Consider the following 13,814-nt stretch of genomic DNA (forward strand, 5'->3'; position numbering starts at 1 on the left):
GCTCCACCTGTCTGGGTTTCCCAGTCTTCCCCAGGCCCTTGCATATCCTTCCCAGGCTCAGCACAGGCCTTCGGGGACACTAAGAGGAGGAGGAGTGGCCAAATTGAAAAAGCCCTTGACTATGCTCTCAGCAGCTCTTTCCGTCTTTCTTTTGGCTTGAGGGAAATCATAATAGAAGCTGACTGCTGAGCTGAGCCTTGGACAGTGTGTACCAAGAGCGCTCCACCTGCAGTTGTAGGACGCAGCTCCTGTTCGGAGCCAAGTGGGTGGACATTCTCCCCAGCATACGTTCGAAGTGCCGCCATTTCAAGAACCCAGATTCTCCCGTTCTGGGTCTGAAATATTTCCTGTATTTAGGATGGGGATATGTCTCGGGTTTTGTCTTCTCTCCCTTAGCAAAGAATAAAGCCCCCTCAATTCTTTATAATGACTTAGCCACTCAAAACAGCCTGAATCTGAACAGAATCTCACCAGAAAGGTCCCCATCCTCTCAGCATTCTGAACCACAGCACTTCAGCCAGGGGTGGTAGTAATTACTTTCACCGAGGATTTCCCTGTGCCATTTATGCGCTGCCTTCAGACCCTGCATCACCCTGCAAGATAGCTACTGTTTCCTACTTCAGAGGAAACAATGGAAGCTAAGGAGACTGTGTAACAGGCCCAAGTTTTCCAGCTTAAATATACACAGAGCTATCATCAAACACAAGGCCGTCTGACAGCAAAGCTCCCTCCGGGACAGCAGGCTGCCTCTGCTGATGACAACCAGTTCTCCCCCCGCCCCCCCTTCTGATTACTGCCACCTGAGCTCTCCCTGTCATGGCCATAGGTTGACATCTTCGTAATAGGAAGAAGCTTGCTTTCTTCTTAACTCCTGTTTCAATCATTTACCAAGAAGTAGGTTCAAAGCTGACACATAGAGATGCATGTTTTCCTGACTGCAGCCCCACTAATAACCATCAGCATTTTGGTAGGGCTTTTTTGTTTTTCAGAACATCCTCTCATTCTGTGAAAAGCTGAATCACATGGGAAATGCCATGTGGCATCGGGCTCATTTTACTGTTGCAAAAAGTGCAGTTCAGAAACACTGAGAGCCTGTGTGATCATCATGACCCAGACCCAAAAAGCTAGAGGGAAGCAGCGTCTGTTGCTGTGAAGATCCACCATGACCACAGCAACTCATATAAAAGAAAACATTTAATTGGCTTGCTGTTTCAGAGGTTAGTTGATGGTCATGGTGAGGAGCATGGAGACACGCAGGCAGACATGGTGCTGGAAAAGTAACTGAGAGTTCTGCATCTGGATCCAAAGCAGCAGGAAGAGAGAGACTCCTCCACCTCGCTTGGGCTTTTGAAACCCCAAAGCCCACCCCCCTTGACACTTCCTACAACAAGGCCACACCTCCTGATCCCTTTCAAGTAGTGCCACTCCCTAACAACCAAACATTCAATTTTATGAGCCTATGGGAGCCATTCTGATTCAGACCAGCACATTCCACTCCCTGGCTCCTATAGGCCTATAGCCTATATCATAAGGCAAAAAAAAAAAAAAAAATACATGAAGTTCAACTTCAAAAGTCCCATTGTCTATTACAGTCCCAACACTGTTTAAAAGTCCAAAATTCAAAGTCTTCTGAGACTCAAAGAACTCTCTTAACTATAACCCCCTGTAAAATCCAAATCAAAAAGCAGATGACATGGTTCCCACATATAATGGCACAGGATATACATCACCAGTCCAGAAGGAAGGAAAGGGAACATACCGAGGAAACACCGAACCAAAGCAAGACTGAAGCCTCTCTTTCCGCCCCTGCTATGGGTTTCTATCTGCAGACTCTCTTAGATGTAGAATGTATTGTCTGTTACACACTTTTCCAGGAGCTGGAAAGAGGCAAGACTGCCGTGGGAACTCCATGGTTCTGACTCCTGATCCACCACCTCCTGTTTAACCTCTCTGCAGCCGTGGAAGACGGGAAGGGTTTCTAAGAGAAACTTAAAGTTCCAGTTCGAAGCACTGTTTACTCTGAATTCCCTGGAATTACTATTACATATGTATGTGTAGACATTTCCAGCTTATACACCGTGGACTTGGAGAGCCTTCAGATTTCCTCTCCCGAAACTACCTCTTAGCACCCCTAACCAGGAGTGGTTTTCTGCCATCTCATTTCCTGGGAGGTGTTCCTGGCAGCTCGAGTGCCAGGCTGAGAAGTGAGGGAGAAGTGATAAGTGGTTCATGAGAAGTGCCCAAACAGACAGAGTCCCGGAGGGAGAAAGGGAAGTGATTGAGGGGTACATCTAGAAAGAAAACATTCAGTTGGAAGTAAAAGCATCTCAATTTTAATGATGCTTAGCTGCATGTGTGCAGTTTTTGAGGACGCAATGGAAGACAGGCTGGGGGATATCCCAAGTGTCGCTGTTCTGCCAATGCAAGTACATGGCCTCGCATCATTGTCAGTGACTATGGTCGCAACTGGGATTTCTGATGTTTTAAGTAGGAAGCCCTTAGCTTCCCCCACCTTCCATAGTTGCACCAGCAGGCCAGGGGTAAGCCATCTCTGGGAACTCACCAGACATAGTAACCCAGGCAGTGTTTATAAGGAGCTATGTTTCTGACCCTTGGCGTGGACCTGGAAGTTATAACTCTTCCATGTGCACACACTTTCCACCCTTATGCAGTTCTGTGTAGGAAGATAATCTTTCCTTACATGATCCGGCCAGAGAAGTCACTGAGGTACAGTGGCCTTGCCCAAAGTGATGATTCATTCGTGACACAGGACAAGAGCCTAGATCGCTGTCTGGGCTCCAGGACCCCAGCTTTTGGGCCCTTCCAAAGCATCGCACATGGCAGCCACGCTCATGATCTGAAACTTGGCAAGGTGGAATCCTGCAGTCCCCACCCCCCCAACACACACACACCCCATGTAGCCACTGGATGCCCGGGTAGATCCTTCCTTTGCACCATGAAGGCCTCATGTATTCCAGAATCCATTACATATTGAGACAAAGCCTTCTGAAAGCTTCCTGAATGAGGACCCATTGCAGCATTCAGATCATTAACCCTTTGTGGTTGTTTATATTGAAAACACCACACGAACAGACCAGTGTTAGAATCATTCCGTCCATTTTTTACGGTTGTCTGCTCAGGCTTTTGTATTGTCTTCTGCTAAGGGAGACGTCTTGTCTCCCAGTGTGGAAATAATGAATAGTGCAGCTTCCAGCAAGCCTGTGTGGATGATGTAGTAAGTGCAGGCTGGCAGTCTGCAGTGAGGGAAGTTTCCTCGGCTTCCTGTTTCTCTAACTACATCTCTGGACGCGGAAATTGCAGCCTGTGAACTGTGTTAAGGTTCATAACGAATCTTGTTTGCTGCTTCTGAGCAGCAGCCACAGCTGTGCACAGGAAGGAAACTGTTCCTTTATTGTAGATTTCAAATGTCTTAACAGAAAAAAAATTCACTCCTAGTGCTCCAGACGCTAGCATGATAGGAAAAAGCAATAATAATTTCTACCTACTTCACAGATTGTGTCTTAGACTTGTATGGACTAAAGTCCTTTAGCTGCCTCATCCCCATTCCGTCAGTGGTGGCTTCCCTGTGGCAGTGCTAGTGAGGGATGCCATGCCTGATTTGTAGTCAGAACTGGAGAAATGGGGGTCAGAAAGATGGGACAGTGCTGGAATAGAAGCTGGTGGGGTGGCTGTGTAGAGGCAGGCACCAAAATCCTGCTTTGTTTCCCCCAAGTCCCTTCTGGCCAGCCTTGTAAGCTCGGGAAAGCCACAGGACCCTGGTTCTGCTGTGACCGGCTCACTGAAGCACCTCACACCGCCTTTCCTCATGTATTAAGTGGAATATTTTCCATGTAAGGGCTTTCAGATTGGTTTGGAGACACATTCAAATTCATGATGATCACACTGAGAACCAGGAAGCCTCAGGTGCAGCAGCCCTGGGAGCTAGAAGAGTTTTGAGAAATCACAGTTGTCCTAAGGATTTTTAATATCCTTGGTCTGGATGGGGCCTTGAACATTTTGAAAATGTTCTGGGTAAATTCTCTCATGCCACAGAGTTCAGAGCTCAGGTGTGGTTGGTAAAGACATCTTGGAAGGTAGGGCTTTAGGAGCTGGGTAAATTTATTCCGAATGCCAGCCACTCTCTCCCTGTCAAGAGGAGATTTACCCTCTCCTCCCCTCTCCTTTCTTTTCCCTTCCTCCTTTTCTCCCTGCCTTCCTCCCTCCTTCCTTCCCCTTCTTTCTTGTCTTTCTCTCTGTCTTTCTTTGATGTAAGGTGTGCATGCGTGCAGGTGTGCAGACACCGCAGCTCATCAGAAGGCAGTGTGCAGGAGTCTGTTCTCTCCTTCCATCCTTGGTCCCGGGGATCAAACTCAGAGCATGAGGCTTGAGCAGCAAGTGCTTTACTCGCCGAGCCATCTCACTAGCCTGGTCTTCTCTCATATCTCATATGACTTAAGAATAAAAGCAGCAAGGCTCTGTGGGCATCACTGGAGCTGCGTCTGTGAACACAGTTATGCAACACTGAAGCCGAGGGTACAGGATCCCTCCGAGTGTGGAAGGATGTGAGGAGCATCCAGACACACGTAGCTACCCACCCCTGGGCTTCAGCTTTCTCTGCCAGTTTGTTCTTGGTCTTTTGGGTGACTGACATTTACAGTGTGTTTTGCAGTGACTCTGGACGTGGGAGCAGCCTCTTAGATAGAACCATCGCTGACAGACGACAGCTTAATACAATCACATTGCCAGACTTCAGCGATCCTGAGACAGGTGAGAACCAAAGGCCAGAGGGGGTGGGATCAAGAGCAGAAGGTGGGAGCCAGTGCCAAGTTGAGCATGTGAGACTGTCAGGCCCCAGGGTAGGGTGGGGGGTTGGAGGGGTGGGGGAAGAGTGTGGGAAGAGGCCTCGGGCAAATAGCTGCACACTAAACTGAGGCAAACTTCTGCAATCTCATTTTCCAGTCAGGAAAGGAGTATTAGCCCAGATCAACTCTTAAATCTGTTTCCCCTTGCTCTGAGAACTTAAACTTTGAAACTACAGTTGGGTGGTGTCCGTGCACATCAGTTCTCTCTGCTCTGTCTAATGGAGCCTGGTCAGATGCCTGCATAAACACACAAGCTTCCAGCAGGAGGACCTGTTGGGTAGCAGGGCTTCTGGGCTGCTAATTCTGCTGTCCCCACACGGTGGCCCATAGCACTTACTGCCTCTGAGCAAATGTTCCGACTTGGCTGGTTAAGACCTCTGGGGGTAGTGTGCTCCACGTTCATGTGCCACAGCTCCCTGAGTGCAGGGAAGTGAGCATACCTCCCTAATCTGCACAGCTGCAAACAGGCAGTCCCAGTAGCAGTCACTGACAATCTGGGGACTCCATAGACCCACAAAACATAATGAAATTCACTCAGTTTTGAGCCTTAGTGGTAATTCTAGAACACCATTAGAGCCAGCTTTTGCCACTTCTCCCCTCAACACCCAACAAGGGACACTGCAACCTTAATCTCTATGTGGATTGCTTCATCTTTTATGGGATAACTTCACAGAAGCCTCAGGGTCTCTTTCCCGTCCATGTGCCACATCCCAGCTCCTGATACCCAGCAATTCCAACCCTAAGTGGGTGGAGTGAGCCCGAGTGGTACCCACAGAACCCATCTCATAGCTTTTGCTGACTCATTCCTGCCAAGGCTCCAGATTCAAAGTCAGCCTAAGAAATTTCATCGGAAGGCCCTGGCCCTGTTGTAATGATTGTTGGGCACAAGGAATGACACAATTGTGACCTGATAGCACAAGTACTGTTTACCAGCAGCTCCTGGAGTAGCCCACCCCAGGTTGGTCAGCATTTGAGGGTGGACTCAGACTTCAAGGCAAAGCCCTGCCTTGTGGGTACAGTCATCCCTTAAGGGCCTTGTAGAAAGGAAAGGTCAGACTGCCAGCTCTAGTCAAAATGATGAGAGACTGGAACAAGGAGAGAGGAAAGCCAGGGACACTAACTATGGCCACTGCTGAAATTCAGGCCGATTCCAGAGAGCGGGTGTGGCTACTGAGGGTTGTCGTCCCCTCGGGCCTCTTCCCTTTCAGCTGGCCTGGGTCTTAATTTCTCTTCATGTTCCAAGACTGGAATGCTGTTCATCAGTAGCAGAGAGCCACAGAAAATGAATAAGGCCCTTTTTCTTGCTGTCCTCTGCTCCCGGGAGCATCTTCCTAGGGCTCTCCGGAGTGCCTTCTGCAGGTGCCGTGTTGTCCGAGTGGACTATATGGCCCTCGCTAGTGTAATGGCCCGTGATTTCTTCTCCCTTCTCTGCCTTGGTGCCACTCATGTGGCTGATCCCTTATTCCAAGGAAATCCAAGTATTTGGAGTTTGGCTTCTGGTTCCTGTGTGTCCCTGCCCAACAGCAGTGGAAACCACTCCTTCCCAGACACAGGCCAGTACTATCTTGTAAATGAACGTAAATAAACCTCCAAGACCCCTCTTGTCTGATTAGCTGTGGGTCAGGGCTGTTTACACATGGCATCATCTAACCAGTAGGCCAGGATCAGAGAGCTAAGAGGCCTTCACAGGGGAAGTCCTGTTATTGAGCATAAAAACACTGAACCGAGAGTGTAGTTTGGAAGGATTAGGAGGGTTCATCTAGAAGGGCTAATTGATCGGCAAAAGCCAATTTTCTTTAGTTTGGTTCCTTGTGAGGCCCCTGGCAGCACAGTTACCTTAGTCATATCCCTTTATGGATGGTCTGTTTACCTCAGCTGCCCATAGACTTTATCTGTTCCTCTCATTGTTATTTATTTCAAGAGAAAACAGGACTTGCAATTCTACTCCAAGTGTGCCATGGAGAGGCTTGGTTTCCATGGCAGTTCCCATGACGTACCTCTGTCATGCTTCCTGACAGCAGCATCTCTAGTAGACATCCGGCTCCCCTTCTGAATATGCATGCACATTATCTCCAGGCCTAACAGGAGCAGCCACTGCTGGGTGTGCTCCACAGACCTGGTGTTCCTCTCCTCCCAGTGCCTCCCTAGACAGTGTCCTTGCTCGGTTTCAGAACTCTGAAGTGCTCCATGACCCCGTGTTTTACACTCTGGATTCTATCTCGGACATTTTTCTTCCTTTGTCTGAGTTTTTGGCTCATGTGCTGGCAGAGGCTATCTAATTTTGAACCTCCACTACAGCATTGCTTGTTCAGTAAAGAAGGGCTACAGAGAAAAGAAAAATGGAAGGTCAGTGTGGCCTTAGTCTAACCAGAGTGTCTTTAAGATCAGATTTTGTCTGGGGAAACCAAGCTGGCAGGTGGCAGTGTTTTCAGTCCATGCCCAGTGCCTAGTTTTCCAATCCCAGGGCATCTGACTCAAGCAAAATCACACAGTGCTGACATCAAAAAGAGGCCTTGGCTAAAGCAATAGCAGTCTTCCATTGTCTTGATCCTGCCACTCTGGGGCACAGAGCAGAAGCTCCCATCATACACAGACTCCCTTGAGAAGCCATAGACCATGTTGGTCTACATTTTGTTTTTCTCTAGAATTTAAATGTACCAGATTACAGATACCAATATAATGAATTCCCATCACTAAGTTATACATGGATCATACATATGAATAAGAACTTTTAAAGTATAAGCCATAAACCATAATTATACATTCTTAGACATTACACAGTGTAGACTCAGTCTTCATAATTCCAGAAGGTTTTGATGAACAGAAATAGGGTTTTTCACGTCTGAAATTATCAGTGTGCAGATCGCCACATACGTAAGCCCTGGCCTAGCCACATCCAGCACAGCAGAGTGAGTTCAGTTTTACTGAGCAGAGAGGTCCTCCAACAGCCCAGTTACAGAGCATGGAGTTCCTTCTGTTGTCCTCTAAATTCTCTTCCCCATTGGTAGCCCCAGCCAGCAAAAAGGAGGAATCGATGTAGTGGCAGTTTTGAAGCCCTGAGGCATTGTCTTTTCTTTGGAAAAAGTTCTGAACTAAAGAGGGGAAAATATTTTGCTTTCTTTTGCCTTTGAAATAGGATATGGGGCAAGGGGTTTTTAATCATTTAATCATAAAGTTATCTTTAATCATTGGTAGATATTACCAAACATCTATCCAAAGCAAAATAGTTTTTAATCTGAAATTCTGATGCATTTTGTTTAGGAAGGTTTCTGGTTGCAGCTGTGGTGATCTTTGTGGCACTCCGTATCACCCCACCCCCAGGCAGGGCTAAGGGCTGCAGTATAAGCTTCCTTTCCTAAGGGCCAATCATTGAACACAAGAGACCACCCAAAAAGCTTAACATCCCATTGTCACCGAGACTGGGACCATGACATGTCATTGCATTAAGCCCACTGCACCTTGGGAAATTTGAGTTTTCAAATGAACATCATATAAGTGCTTCTTAGAAAACCCAATCTGTGGATGGTTAAATGGAGAAGATTGTCATGCGGAAGGTCCTGTACGCTGTAGGTGAAAGACGGGTCATTTTCAGTGGATCACTGCTGAATCTGTGCCCAGGTAAATCGGAGTTATTTTTTGCTCCGTGATGTTGCAGAGCAGTTAAATGGCCAGTGGAAAACAGATTTGTTTTCTTCGAAAAGCACTTGTGTCCTGTTCAGGTAGGGGATGACTGTATGACATGACCTCATTTTCTTTGCAGCTTATGTGAGTATATTAAAACCTAGTTTATTTTTTCTTTGTGTTTCTAAAGGTTTCTTTTTTGCTTTCATTTTTTTCTCTTTCACTTTTTAGTGTCAGACTCCTCCTCCTCCTCTTCTCTCTCAAGAACCGAGTCTCCTCTCCACCTGTTTGTGTCTTCTCCTCTTCATTCTCATCCCAAACCTGACATCTTTGTGTGGCTCCCTGCTGCTCATTCATTCAGTGACCCAGGTCCCCACCGGGAACCTTCACCCTGTAAACACGGTTTTTCCTTTCTTCTTAGATGCCCTTCATTTGCCTGGTGTGTTGTTTCCTGATAAGCTTCCAACTGATAAGCTGGCTAGGGAACCCTATCAAATGTGTCAGGGAAAGATCTTGCTCATTTGAAAATCCAAAATTGTTGGGGACAGAAGGAAAACTAAGACTGCAGATAGTGACCACACTCCAACCTCCCCGGAAAAGAAAAGGAGATGGGGTCCCAAGCAAAACAAGTGATGCTTTTCCAGAGTGTCCCTTTGAGTTCCTGGGTCCTTCTGTGCTTTCCTGGAGCAGGCATAAAGTATGAAAGCAAAGTCAAGGCCTGAGGAGATGGCACTGTTGACAAAGTACTTGAGGCACAAGCAGGAAGACCTAGGTTTGGTTCCCAGCATCCGCCTAGACGCAGGACACGACACGGTGCATCTGTGATCCCCTTGCTGGAGAGACAGGGACAGGCAGATTGCTGAGGCTCAGTGTATTTGATAAGTTCCAAACCGGTGTGAGAGCATGTCTTAAAAAAAAAAAAAACAAGATAGGCATCTGGAATGATGGCTCTAAGGGTGTGGTGCACACCTTTAATTCTTGGGAGACAGAGGCTGGCAGGTCTAGAGGCCAGTCTTGTCTACAGAGCAAGTTCTGGGCCAGCCAGGGCTCCTTAGTGAGACCCTGTCACAAAACAAAAGAAAACCAAGATTATCTCTGCCCCCGACAAACACAAGCACTTACACGTGTATCCTCACATACATGTATAGGCACACACACAGAAGAAAAGACAAGCTATACTATTTTGCAAATAATTTAATCCTAAAATATGTCTGCATTTCAGTTTAGAAGTTAAATAATTCCAACAGCATAGAACAGTGAAAGCCATAATCTAAAGATGACATTTGCCTGCCTGTCAACATGGAGCAGAAAGCTGTTAGAGCACTGCTCCCAGAACCTTTCCTCTGTGGCCAGTGCCAGCAGGTCAGAGAGCACACTTGAGAGACGGTGTTGGAAACTGGCTTTCACTTGTACAGGAGGAAGATGCAGGGTCTCTATCATGAAAGAGTGTCATGAACAGCATCTTTGCCTAATCTTGCTCTTAAGTAATACAGAAATTTTGAAGGTCTACTTTAGGAAGTTCTGGGACTCGTGAGTTTAAAAAAGAAAAGAAAAGAATCCCCATATTAAAACGAAGCACACTGGTTGGTGAAGTCCTTAAAAGGGACCTAAATCTGGTGCTCATCGGGAGAGCCTGCCCTTGCTCTCCTCACTCATTTATTTCATGTTCACTTTCCTGCCAGAAGAGCCAGCAGATTTAATCTGCGGCTGTGATTTATAAGGCTCATCTTTGTTCCAAATGCTGTTGCACGCTGAATAAGAGCCCATAACAGGGCTGCTGCCAGCCAGAGCCACTTTGTCTAGTGTGCTCTTTATTGCCTGGTGCTGTTATATAAGCCTCCGTACAGGTCAGAACAAAGGGTCAGCCAGAGTCCCGTTCACACCTCCCTCATCTGCATACGGCAAATCTCAGCTGTGCTTTCATGGCAACCCCAATTCTATGAAGATAAAGGTGATATTTATAAACTGTTATCTTTTTATCTACCCCAGCATCATTTTCTCAATACAGTGCTAGGGGCAATTGCCAACTTTGATTTTTCAAGGAAAAAAAAATGTTTTTTCTCTTCTGTTGGCTTTTGTTGAGTTTATTGTCTTCAATGAGATCCTGTGGTTCTAGAATAGTGCTGTTTCCTCTGCCCACTGTTTGCACAACAAACCCACCAACTTCTGCACCCTGCCGGCTTTTATCTTCCTGGGAGCCCTGCGTTGCTTCTGAAGTTCTGGCTCTTCCAGTGCCTTCAAATCAAACTAATTAGCAGAGTGTTGAGCACCCACTGGGCTTTCTGCTGAATGTGACCAGTGCTCTGTGGTTATTCTGAGTGAGGCCATGAACCACTGTCCCTTCTCAGGGAGAGCCTGGCTGGTAACCAGCTGTTACCAGAGTCTTTCTTCCTGGTAGATGCAACTTGTTAATTTAAGAAAGAAAACCACTGATAAATAGATACTTAGTCTAATTGTAAAGAATCCCAGTTGACTTTCCTAGCAATGAAAACTAGCCCAGCCCTGCACTTTGATGGACGCAGGGTTAATGTGTGGGGAGATCCAAAACCTGCTGATTTCATTGTTTTTCCCTTCCTTTTGGAATTTCCTGCTTTGGAAACAAACACATGGCATGAACTGGTCAGTTTCCATGTGCAGGGCGAACGTGTCAGTGTGGAGAGGGACATCTGATTGGCCTTTCTTTAAAACAAAAGTCATTGTTAGTAGAAAAATAGGATCTGATTCTAGCCAGCCAGACTTACAGTTGGAAGGTTATTAGAACCTTCTTTGCTTTCTTAGTTTTAATTTTGAGTTTTCAACTGTTCTGTTTCTTGGTTTTAATTTTTGGTTTGATCTGTTGTCCCAAGGCAACTCTCCAGAAGCACACTTTCATGGTTTTCCCTCCCTCTTTTCAGTTAGTAAGTAGCCTTCCAATCTATTAACCGTGTGAGGGTCTCCAGAGTCACACCTCCCCCACTGTTGAATGTGTGCTGTGGTTTTTGAATGTGGGGAATGTTGGGATGGTGTGATCATCTCACTGCCACCTGCTTGCCCGCTCTGCCACCTGGGCACACTCCCTGAGACTCCGGGGCATAACCTAGCCAAGGCAGTGCTGCTCTGAGGACTACAGAGGAGGTTAGATGAGAAGTACCTCTGGCACAATGGGGTGGGTATGACTCCCAGCCCTCCACAGTGGATCTGGAGAGATGGCTCCAAAGGCTCTGATGCCCTCTCCTGGCCTTAGTAGTCATAGAAACATGTGTCATCTATCACACACCCCCACCCCCCCCACACACACACACAACAATCCAAAATAGGAAACAGGTGTACTTTGGCATTTTCATTACATTAAAGCTCACCACAAAAAGATTTTACCACCAGGCCCCTTTAACACTAAGCTTCTCTGAGAAAGTTAAAAAAAAAAAAAATCTGAGTTTTTAAAAACTAGACTAGATTAAAACCTCCAACAATCTTATTGCTTCATTTGATACGTGTTACATTTATACAAAAGACTTAAATATTTTTCACAAAATACATCCAAGTCTCTGGGAAGAGCCAATTCTGCAGAGGAAGACTCCTCCTCGTCTGTAAAACTGTAAACATAATACTGTAATTACATGCACCTGTGTGATCTGCCAGTGCGTGATCCAGAGTTTAAGGCCCATCACGTTCCTGGAGATGTCGCCCTGGAAGTGGAGACTCTCAAAGGAAGGGACTGTCCAGATGTCAAGTCTGGAAGAGACTGGGTGAGCTGAGAGCCAGGCCTCCCTCCATGCAGCCCCGCACTCTGAACCCCAGAGGCCCTGCTCTCAGGGACTCGAGCAGTTGTTATTGGGGAGAAAAAGTGTATGGAGTTTTATTCTCTTCTCCAAACATGTAATAAAATAAACAAGGCTGCCTGGGGCTCTTGGCTCCGACCTTCCCATGACTGACTGGGAAGGGTGCAGCTCTGTTTGGGAGGAAATCCCTGGAGAGGAGGAGGAGAAACAAAACAGCGCGGGAGACAGGGAGAGCGAGCAGGAGAGAAATGGGCTTTTACTTTCCATCCTGACTAGTGATAATGATATACCCTCAGACGTTAATGAATATCACAATCTGAAAGTCAATAGTCCAATGGCATATTTTACCCTCTTGTTTCTTGTTAATAGAGTTCTTGAAAAAATACGTATGAAAACATTAGTGATAACCCCACTACTTTTGAGAAGTTTACCTGATAGAAACAATCTTTTTCAAATACAACTTTTCTTTGCTATTTATTAAGTTAACATAATTAATATTAATAGATAGTCAATATTGATTTAACATAATTATCCTTAATTCTGTGGTACCTTTCTCTAAACAAGGCTGAATGGGATTATAAGCAATTGGCAAGTCAGTATAGAAGTGGGTGTCCAGACAGGGCAACACCTAGCCTGGCAGGTGTTCCCCATGGCGCTACAGTCATGAGTAACCATGCCAGGCTCAGAACAGCCTCCCCAGGCAGAGGGCACTCAGTGGCCTCTGAGGAAACTTCTGCCTGCTGTAGTCCTCTAGAAGGTACTGTCTCCAGCCAGAGCTGCCCATGTGGAACACCCTGACAGCTGGCATCCCTCTGCATGCTTGTGAATGGCTTCCCTTCATGCTTCATGCTCACCAGCCTTGGCTCTACTGCTTCAGCCACGCATGCCCCCTGGAGATGACATAGCCCTGTCTCTCCCTGCCCTGTGGGCTCCTGCTCCAAAGCTTTCCCCCCAGAAAGAACTTCTCCTTCTTAGGAGAAGACATTTTGTGTGTTAACTGATTGAACCCTGTTAAGTGGCTGGAAAACTGATTCATCTTGGAGCTATGGGTGTGGCCATCCTAGTCTGTTCTTCACTCAGGGTAAAATGGAAGTTCTCCTGGGAACAGTAGCCTAGGTTTGTGAGAGGAACCCAGTGGAGGCGGCAGTTGTCCACTGCGCTGCTGTGGCCCTGGCCTTGCTGTCACACTGATAGACATGTCCCAGAGAGGGGCGATGGTGATGTTCACAGATAAGGAAGATGTATAGTAACCCAGTGGGAGAGTCAGCCTCAGAAAAGGCAGGCAGGTCAATCTTAATCCCCAGGGACTATGGGAAGAGAACCAAACTTTTAATGTAAAGCAAATGTACAGATAATAGGCCTGATTTGGTGGGTGAAATGTGTGTGACCTCTCTCATCTCTTCTTCCTCCAAAAATTGAGAGCTGTGGCTATTCCATGCGAATGTGCTGATGTGGAGGAGGCAGGTGTGGACATGAGGCCACAGCTGCCAGTGGACTGCAGTGTCGGACAGATGCACTTCCAAGCCTGTCTTAAGAGACAGGCTTTTCTTGTTACAATGAGAATGACTTAAGC

The 13,814-nt window shown here is 46.7% G+C and overlaps 1 protein-coding gene across 10 annotated transcripts in view; it reads left to right on the top strand.

Annotated features, from left to right (window-relative positions):
* Ttc7b (tetratricopeptide repeat domain 7B) overlaps nucleotides 1-13,814 on the top strand; it is a 216,358-nt gene that overhangs the window by 162,654 nt on the left and 39,890 nt on the right. For 3 of the 10 annotated variants that reach the window (XM_041633213.1, XM_041633215.1, XM_041633223.1), the window contains 3 exons: nucleotides 4,658-4,767; nucleotides 8,715-8,876; nucleotides 11,330-11,380. In XM_041633213.1, the coding sequence (XP_041489147.1) occupies nucleotides 4,658-4,767; nucleotides 8,715-8,876; nucleotides 11,330-11,380 (323 nt within the window). The remainder of the gene's footprint in view (nucleotides 1-4,657; nucleotides 4,768-8,714; nucleotides 8,877-11,329; nucleotides 11,381-13,814) is intronic. The other 7 variants (XM_041633217.1, XM_041633218.1, XM_041633220.1 and 4 more) reach the window with 5 other exon arrangements.

Source organism: Microtus oregoni, unplaced genomic scaffold (genome assembly GCF_018167655.1).
Source record: "Microtus oregoni isolate MIOR12 unplaced genomic scaffold, Mior012 000043F_ref0000047, whole genome shotgun sequence".
Classification (NCBI taxonomy): domain Eukaryota; kingdom Metazoa; phylum Chordata; class Mammalia; order Rodentia; family Cricetidae; genus Microtus; species Microtus oregoni.